Source organism: Lampris incognitus, chromosome 8, assembly GCF_029633865.1.
Source record: "Lampris incognitus isolate fLamInc1 chromosome 8, fLamInc1.hap2, whole genome shotgun sequence".
In the NCBI taxonomy this organism is placed as follows: Eukaryota; Metazoa; Chordata; class Actinopteri; order Lampriformes; family Lampridae; genus Lampris; species Lampris incognitus.
The window spans coordinates 12,273,623-12,283,672 of NC_079218.1; the positions used below are offsets into that span (position 1 = coordinate 12,273,623).

The 10,050-nt window shown below is 41.9% G+C and overlaps 1 protein-coding gene across 1 annotated transcript; it reads left to right on the top strand.

Moving 5' to 3' along the window:
- Positions 1-3,338: 3,338 nt before the first annotated feature.
- On the top strand, positions 3,339-10,050 carry tmigd1 (transmembrane and immunoglobulin domain containing 1). The gene is made up of 6 exons (XM_056285496.1): positions 3,339-3,471; positions 4,497-4,588; positions 5,593-5,883; positions 7,099-7,383; positions 9,639-9,742; positions 9,864-10,050. The coding sequence occupies exons 2-6, from the start codon at positions 4,528-4,530 to the stop codon at positions 9,879-9,881; spliced, it is 759 nt and encodes a 252-aa protein (XP_056141471.1). The 5' UTR covers positions 3,339-3,471; positions 4,497-4,527; the 3' UTR covers positions 9,882-10,050.

The following is a 10,050-nucleotide window of genomic DNA, read 5'->3' on the forward strand; positions in this document are numbered from 1 at the left end:
GGACGGCGCACCGAGCATGGTTGGCGCTACAAGGGGACTAATCCCAGATAGCATCCATATGTGGGCCCATCAGGCAATGATTTGGCACTGATGGCCTTCTTCTGGCCCTGACAAAATGGATGTGAGCCTGAAGTAGCCCACATGTATAATAGCAAATATGACCCAAATATGCCAAATCAAATGTGGGCCTTTTTTGGCAAAGATGCGGTGCTCTCGGCAACATGTAATCTGGATGTGGCCCATGTGGTAAATGATGAATATGGCCCAAATATCACAAAACAAATATGGGCCACCTCTTGCAAATGTGTGGCACATGCGGCATTGCTATGGCTTGGTTCTGGCCCAGATCTGGCAAACAGGAGCGGACCGCCCAAGTGCCATCATTCCACGCAGTATGTGGGCCAGATGAAAGTGTCGTTGTGGGACAGGTCCGGGCCACAACAGTTTTGTTATCTGGGATCGGCCACATTAACAGGAAGATGGATGAGCGAGGACATGCACGGCCATTGCAAATTATTTGCCTTATCCACCAGCAAGTGCTGTGCCACAAAGTAGTTAAGTGGGAATCTGTTATGAAAGTCGTGGTGTCATGTGTGAACTTCATCCGGGCGAACGGACTCAACCATAGGCAATTCCAAGAATTTCTCTCTCAGCTAGAATGTGATTACGGAGATGTACTGTCTGTACTACATGGAAATCCGATGGCTAAGTCGCGGTAGAGTTTTGAAGCATTTCTATCAGCTGCTTCCTGAGGTCGACGGGTTTCTTCCGTCAAAAGGCAGAACTGTTATGGAGCTGACGGACCCAGAGTGGAAATGCCACCTTGCATTTCTAACTGATGTGACAGAATATCTCAATGGTCTCAATCTTCAGCTTCAAGGCAAGGGGAAAGTAATCTGTGAAATGTACTCCCAGTTTAAGGCATTCCAGGTGAAACTACGGCTGCTTGTGCGGCAGGTGCGTGAGAGAAACTACTCATCTTGCTACAACGCAAAATGTGGCCACTGAGGACCCACGGGTGCCGTTCCCTGTCACAAAGTGCATAGAGGCACTGAAAATGTTGAAGATGGAGTTTGAGGTGAGACTCTATGAGCTACAACTCAGCGCGGAAGACATTCGTCTATTTCAGAACCCATTTGCTGTGGACGGCTATGAGGCCCCGCCATCTCTTCAGCTCGAGTTGGCCGACCTATAAAACTGTGATGCCCTGAGAGATGCATTCGAGTCAGGCAGTTTGATTGACTTTTATTCTGCCCTACCCAGTGACACTTATCCAAACATTAAAATGCACAGTATCAAGCTGTGCACAATCTCCGGCAGCACTTTATATATGCGAGCAAACGTTCTCAAGGATAAAGCTTCTGAAAAGTCAGACGAGATCAAGACTCACTGATGAACATTTGCACCATTCATTCATTGAGACTGGCTGTGACCAGAATGGAGCCTGACATTAACCTACTCGTCAGAAAGATGCAAGCCCACAGTTCACACTAAGAAACATGGGGAGGTGAACTCTTTGTTTGTTTTTTCAATTATCATATGTGATTAAAATGACTTTATGCGCGCTGATGCTGTGTCAGTCAGAGAAGAGAAGGAAGGCGAAGCTTTTCCTCCAAATCGTTAATTAGTTGCTCATTAATTAATAAGATTTCTAAAGGACTTATTTTGGGACTTGTCTTTCCCTTCACTCGTTGAGTTGTTCATGCAAAGCCTGCAGAGTGCATACTACACTCTTTTGTATATCACTACTTGCACCAAAATGGTTGAATTAAATGACCTATAATGGTTGGAATGCTTAAGAATTATCCATCCATCCATTATCCAAACCGCTTATCCTGCTCTCAGGGTTGCGGGGATGCTGCAGCCTATCCCTGCAGTCATTGGGCGGCAGGCGGGCAGACAACCTGGACAGGCCGCCAGTCCATCACAGGTTTAATGTGTAAGAATTAGTTTGATTTTATTTTTAAATTCTACTGAACCCCCCATTATGTTTTATATACATCTTTGACAATGTGCCATGGCAATGTAAAATAAACCCAGCTAACAATGGTATATTGAAATATATCATTAGATGTAATGGGTTAATGTTCAACTAAGGTAGACCTGTTGTTGTCCACAGTACTATTTACTGTTACTGACACACACACTGGCCCCCCCAAAGAGCCAGGCAGCATGAGCTGGCCCGCCGAAGGAAAAGTTTGAGGAACCCTGTTGTAGTTCTTGTAGTTTTTGGATGTGTTTTTGTCTTTGTGTTGCGCTGCTGTGGGCTGGGGGGGGGGAAACGATGTTTCGTTTCATTTCATGTGCACAAGTGCATGAAATGAAACAACAAAGTGTTTCTGATTCTGGTTTAGGTCTATTATTTAGAAGGCACTGGAATTAGGATCAGGGTTACGGTGAGATTTAAATGTGAGGTGTATGGATTCAGTTTACAGTCAAGTTCAGGGTTATGGTTGGAGCTGGGGGGGAGCAGTAAGGTAAGGGTTAATTTCAGGGTTTGGGATTACTGAAATGGGATTTGGACTCTTAACAAGATGCCGGTCCCCATGAGGATACATAAATAAATATGAGGACAACTGGTTGTAATGAGTGCAGAGGAAAATTTATGACAGTACTATGCAAAAAAAAAAAATACAAATAAAAAGTATAGCCCATAAACAAAATATGATATGGACAAAATGTGCAGTATGCAACAGTAATACAAGATGTAACAGCAGTAAGCCAGTGTACAAAGACCTGATACATGACTGCCATTGCAGTTGGTTGTCAGTCTCCACTTACTCATGCTTGTACTTCCTCTGTACATTTCCATGAACCCACTATGGTTATCAGCCATTTAACATCCACCTATATTCTCCTGCTTTATTATTTCTGAAAATATGCAGACAGACAGATAGATAGATAGATAGATAGATAGATAGATAGATAGATAGATAGATAGATAGATAGATAGATAGATAGATAGATAGATAGATAGATAGAGTCCGACATGGGTACACGGGTTTAGTCAGCGGTGGAAGGAGCGGTGAAACGTGGGCAATATTTTTATACGTGCAGCCTCACCCATGCAAGAATTTTTAGTGCCACAATAACCAATAAAGACGTTCTTTTCCTCTCAGTGTTTGCAGAAAATAAGTGTACCACAATAAAATAACTGGTGTGTGTGTGTGTGTGTGTGTGTGTGTGTGTGTGTGTGTGTGTGTGTGTATGTGTGTGTGTGTGTGTGTGTGTGTGTGTGGTGCTGACGGTAAACTGGATGATGAGAGAGATTGAAGATGGTGATGGCAGTAAAAGTGCCCCTCCCGTGAACACACAAAGAGACTCACACATAAAAAGTCTAAAAGTTCAGGAATCTGTCAGACCTCCACAACTTCCAGCTTATACACACCCACACACACCACACCAGGACAAGGACCAGGGACGCACCATTAACCCCGAGACACGACCAAAGACAAATCCGGCCATTTTCCTGTGAGTATCCTTCGATGTTCTTCACATACTTTTTTTTTTTTTTGGAAAAAGAACCAAGATCTGAAAACAGAACCTTGAATTTGACTCCCAGAGCCTCCCCGTGTCAGCTTGTGAAGTGTCAGTATCACTTTCATTTAATCTTTATTTGACCAGAATCCCCTGCAACCCTGAACTGGATGTAGATAGCGGATGGACGAAGACTTGCCAAGGGCGGTGCGGTTCAGAAAGATATATTATCATTGTAGCAGTCAAAGATTTACAGGGGGGGAAGTGCTACATATTGCTGCTCTAGTTACTGTATGTTATGTTGCTTTGACAGTTTTCTGGTCTTCCAATATTTCACAAATAACAGCAAAAAAACATGTTGGAGCAGAATATTGCAGATGTTACCACTGACAGAGAGGCCATACGAATCACAAAAACCACCACCAAGCTAGCTAAGCAGCGTTAGCATGTCTCTGTGGCTCTTCTAATACTGTCATAATATCCTAAATATAATCTCTAATAGTTGCAAAGTGGAGTAAAAGCCATTGTAAAAGGGGTGTAGTGTTTATTTACCAAAAAAAAAACCTGATCTAAGAAAATCTTACTCTTAAAGTAGACGTATTGAGACTACTCGTATCGTCCCAAAACAGGTGCGCTTACTTTAAACAGCCAACATCCCCATGAGGGGCGAGGAAATTTTACCAGCGATATCTTGAAATAAGCATATGACACTTAAAACAGGATAGAAAAAAGTCTTAATAAGCTGGTCTTTTCTGCAGTTGTTAACACAGACCAGCACTGAGAAGACCCCCACATTTATTCAAAAAGCAGTTGAGATTGGCAGAAAATAAATCAGCAGCCAAAAATGAATGTTGACTTGGTGGAGTTTGAGAAGAGAACATGAGTAGAGGAACAGTGGAAACGGGACATTAAAGTAGTCGTGCATCATAAAATGATAATATCTAAATGTTCTCAGTACAACAGCACTGACAGATAGTTAAAATGATTTGTCTTTTCCCGTGATCTTTTCTCCTCTCCAGGTGGATTAAAGAACCTTAAAGAACCAGTAAAATGAGATGGATTCAGACGGCCCCTCTTCTTTTTATGTTTCAATCTGTGACCCTGTCAGCAGGTGACCCTCCCCTCATTCTCAACATCCATTACACCATATCTATATATATTATTATATATCTATTATGTGACATTTTCCTACCCCAACCTCAATACTTGAGTCCACTTTTTGCTCAAAGTTCAGCTTTTTCATGGTTTTCTCAATCTATCCCTAAACTTTGTTTACCTCAGAAGTAGTCTACTTTTTAGTCCCTTGTTTTCATTACTTGTGTTTTATTTTCTTATCTTGGCATCTGTGAAGGTGTTTAAGCCCTTTTATTTTAAGAATTTCATTATATTGTCGATGCACTTGTATTGTGTTCTTTGTGAAAAGCTTCAGAAGGCACAGTATAAATACTTACTCCTCGATTGTATTTACTTGCGTGCTTACTTTCACTCATGAACTTATTCACTTACTTCTATGTACTTACTTACCCACTTACCCACCAAATTACTTTTATTTGCTCTGATTTATTTTATTCACTTTTGCTTACATATTTAGCGAGTTTTACTTAATGTTACTTACTTAATTACACACCTACTTACTTACTTTAACTCACTTAATTGTACTTACTTTACTCACTCAGTTATTTATCTGCCTATTTACTTGCTTACCTACTTACTTTTACTTGCTTATTTTCTTACCAATACTTACTACCGACTTTTGCTTACTTTACCACTTAACTACTCGCTTTCCTACTTACTTATACTTAAGTATTTAATTACTTAATGACTTACCGACTTTTGCTTACTTACCCACCTAATTACTGGTTTAGTTGCTTTTACTGGGTTACTTACATTTACTTTTACTCTTACTTTTACCTAATTGTGCTTACATTTTTTACTCATTTTTACTTGCTTGCTTTTACTTACATACTCAATTACTTACTTACCCCCTTAATTACTTACTTTTACTTGTGTACTTATTTACTTAATTTTACTTACCCATCTACATACTTACTTACTTTTACTTATTTACCGACTTAATTGCTTATTTACTTTAACTTCTTACCTCTCTTCATGAAGGTATAGAGATTCAGTCAGAGCCAGCTGTGAATGCAGAAGAACTCATCCGCACAGAGCTGGATAAGACGGTTTCTCTGACCTGTCTGTCCAGTGGAAGTGCCGGGGCAGAGCAGGATCAGGAGTTAGTCTGGTTGAGGAATGGGGCTCTGGTAAATCTAATGGAGGGCAACAGGGAAGGTCAGAGCAGACTATGTGTGTCGCCTGTCACCCGCGAAGATGACGCCGCCACCTTCACCTGCCAGATGAAGGGAGATGCCAGCGTTAACGCCTCGGTCACTCTGGACGTCACATGTGAGTCCCTTCCAAAAGACAAATTGGGGGGAAATTGATGGAAGAGAGATTACAGGGTTTTGATTAAAGCTGCTACAAGGAGTTTGGGATTTTGGCAGACTTTGTGCACCCTGTGGACAATAGCGGTAGTGTTTAACAGAAGAACACTTTCATTTCACCTAAGTATTAACTCTTGTCGCAAACATCGCCATCCACCCTCTGGTATCTGGTGTGTTTGTTTTGAGGAGAAGAGCGAGAGATGTAGTGGTGTTGGAAAAGTAGATAGTTGTAAAATGTTCAGCCATGAGATAGTGTATCTCTAATTGTGGCTATGTGTCCCATCTGCGTGCCGCAAACGGTTTCATCAGATTTTACACTTGGAGACAAACATCTGGAATCAATATATCACAATACACTGGAGCCCACTTGCAGTGTTCCCGGTTATAGGGATCAACTGTTTATACTGATCAGATGTCCCTGGATGGAATCAATCCAATATAAATGCTGTTGAAATAATCTGGTTATTCTGATCAAATAGGCTGCTTAAAGAGGTCATTTTGGGTCATCATACAGAGGAAATTTAAAAAAAGAACAAAAGCTATTTTCAAAGCAAGGTCATTCAGGAGCTCTAATGTTGAAATGTTTGTTTTTTCACTTAGTCCAGTGATACCGAAGAGCACCGCCGCCGCTCTAGAAATCGGAAAATCTACCTCAAAAATCACCAGATAGCCTAAAGTAGCATCGGCTTACTTTCATTTAACACGTACAATGCTGAGTAATGTCACTGTGTCCATAAGTCGATCACTTTAAGTGAAGTAGAGATTTTGTTTGGATGATCATTTACAAATATTAAATGAAAATAACGTAATTAAACATAAAACTTCTCTATTTTACTGGATTTAGTGATTGAAGCACTGTCGGCTATTGTAGTGTGACAAACTATCAGCTGCTTCAAACAGGAATTTGTAAATAGACTATAGGTAATTATTTCAGCCTGAACGGATGTGGTCGTTTCCACTCCAGTCTTCTTGCTGATGGTCTCATTTGATCATGCCATCAAATAAAGGGACCAAAGTTAAATTGAGACTGATAAATAATCAGTGAAACACTCCCTGTAGCAGCTTTAACTAGCCAGGTATATTTGTGGGATTTAGGCATAAGATACCAGATACCATTTGCTTTGCATAGAACAACATGACAGGCTGAAAGTCTTATCTTGTGATGTTTGCTGGTCAGATGCCCCAGTGCTCTCTGCGACGGCGGATGTGCTGTTGGAGGAGAAGGCCACGCTGGAACTGCAATGCGACATCCGCGCCAATCCACCTGTAGAAGTGTCATGGCAAAAAGAGGACGCTGTCTTGGACCTATCAGCCGGTGGCTTCACGGTGACCACTGACGGCTTTACAACCTGGCTAAAAGTTGGCGCGGTGGACAGAGGCTTGCATCAGGGCACATATCGTTGTGTAACAAAGTCTCCCATGTATGGAACGCAGAGCAAGGCCTTTAACGTCACCATCACTGGTCAGTGCATGTTACTGTGGTTCCTAGAGCTTGTCGCATTTTGCTTAATACCGACTGCACACTACACGACTTTCAAAATCCCAGAATTGCTGTACCACTCACACCACAAGAAGTTCTGTCTTGGAGTCTGTCTGTCTTGTTGATGTAGTGGTGCCAACAACTACGCAATCAATTGCAGACAGTTCACAAATTTTGTGAAGGCCAAAGTGGAAGCTGATGTGGAAGAGCAACTTGCCATTCAAGTTGTTTGTGCACTCATTTGTTGCCTCATTCCACCATGAACAAATCTCTTTCTCTTTTTTTTTTTAACTTTTTTTATTTCTGATTTTTCCCTTTTTTCTCCCAATTTAGTGGCCAATCGATCCCTATTTTAATTCAACCACCCACCCTCGTACTGCAGGCATTCGCCAACTGCATCTCTCCGGCCGGCAGTCTCGAAGGAGACCGCCTCCCCACTTTCGTGACAAGGCGACTCCAGGCCGAACCACTGTTTCTTCCGACACACACAGAGACGCATTCACGTGACGAACACAAGCCGACTCCGCCCCCCTCCCGAAGACAGCGTTGCCAATGATTGCTGCTTCATCGAGTCCGGCCATAGTCGGATCTGACGAGACCGGGGCGCGAACCCCAGTCCCCAGTGGGCAACTGCATCGACACAAAGCCGATGCTTAGACCGCTACACCACCGCGGACCGAACAAATCTCTTTCAAAGCCATGATTGTGTTGAAGTTTGAAAATGTTGGGGCATCTGGGACAAGACACAGACTGGGTCAGGACACCTCTATGAACCACTTTTACTAGAGGAGAGTCGGTGACGGGCACGAGAACCAATCTGACTCTGATCTGGGGTTTTTGTCACAGATCTCAAATTGTTGTCGAGGACAGGTAGATCGGGGCCAAAATCGTGTAGTGTGCACCCAGAATAAAGGGAACCGGTCATGATTTTTAACATTATCTCTATATGTGTTGTAGTTATAACACTTACTTAGCAGTCATGATACTGAGCAGTCTTCGGTGTCTCTAAAACGCCCCCGAAATTGTGCAGAAAAGTTTTTGCTGGTGACGTCACTCATTGACAATCTATGATGCAACCCATACTTCCTGGTTTGCTGCTACCTTTGGTAGACTTCATTGGAATAGGCTATATTCTGTTAGAAGATATGAATAACAACGCTGCAACGCTGTTGTAGCAAATGCCACCAAATGACATATAAAGACAGTGATTCACTTTTCTGCATATCACAGAAAGTTGAATCTGTTCATCTGGATACAAGGTTTATTTACAGATAAGTTTCATCACTCATCTAAGTGACCTCTTCAGTCTAAACTGACTGCAGGTATCCCCCCCCCCCCCCCCCATAAACAATACAGGGGCATAACAACTGAAACCAGCAACCAGTTTCATATGCAAATGTTGATGTGACCATTAAGTAGTTTTCAATGGCCATGTGTGCTATTCACAGAGGATTGGGGAATGTTTGTAATCACAGCATTGTAAGATGGCACCAGATATACTCTTAGCCCCCTCCCCCCTCGGTTCAGGGATGGTTGTTCCCGCTTCACATAGATGGCCTCTTTGACTCCCCGTTCAAACCAGCGTTCCTCCCTATCAAGGATGTGCACATCCTCATCCTTGAAAGAGTGGCCACTGGCCTATAGATGGTGCAGACTGTGGAGTACCAGGCCAGGACTCCACAGTCTACACCTATCTATAGCTATCATATATATATATAAAATCTTAATTTTAGGGTATTGTTTCATCTTAATATGACGTTCCTCATTTGTTGAGCACTTTTATCTACACCATTGATAGTTTCCGGGGGGGGGGCGGGGGACGCTATATATACACACACACATCATATATATATATCGCAATACAGATACAGCTGTATCTGTATTGATATTTCACTCCTCATTAGCTGAGCACTTATAACAACACCATTGATGGTTTCGGAAAAAAACACTGTATATATATATATATATATATATATATATAATCGAGTGTGTTTGACTTGACGTTTCAAATGATTGTTTCATTTAACGAAGTTTTATAGAATGTAAAAAACCGATTGTTGCCCTTTAAGCCACATGTAGATTTAATACAGACATGCCTTCCCTAGTCCTTGATTCATAATTCTATAGATTATTTTAGCTCTGTACAATCACTGCATGCTATGACAAATCAAATGATACGCAGTCCATAAAATGTCTTCTTTCTGCCATCTTCTCCTGCATGGTGCCCGTCTCCGTAGATAAAGTCATGGGCTTCCCTCTGATGCCGCTGGTGGCAGGTCTGGTGGTGGTGTTCTGCACTTCTGTTCTCGCTGTTGTCTCACGGTGGGAGAGGATCACCAAGGTAACAAATGCAAACCCTTAAAAACTCATAAATGGCAACGGACATCCTACTGATAGCATTATACTGTGATACATAAAATTTTTTAATCATTAACGTGTTTCTTGTGTGATCCATTCAACAGTGCTGCAAGTCAAACTGATCTGAGGTAACTGGACCGCTCATGCTCATAAAGAAATGAGGAAAGCCGTCAAAACGCTTCAGCATTCTTGTGTATCTCAAGGACCCTGTGTAGAATATGCTCTTTTATATGATATTTAATTGCTATTAAACATTTGACATTTATTCATAACTGACTAAAGGTTGTGTGC

Excerpts from the sequence above, each read along its gene's own strand:
- tmigd1 (XM_056285496.1), top strand. The coding sequence starts at position 4,528 with ATGAGATGGATTCAGACGGCCCCTCTTCTTTTTATGTTTCAATCTGTG. Across the intron at positions 4,589-5,592 it reads ATCTGTGACCCTGTCAGCAG|GTATAGAGATTCAGTCAGAG; the intron begins GTGACCCTCCCC and ends CTCTTCATGAAG. Across the intron at positions 5,884-7,098 it reads GGTCACTCTGGACGTCACAT|ATGCCCCAGTGCTCTCTGCG; the intron begins GTGAGTCCCTTC and ends TTTGCTGGTCAG.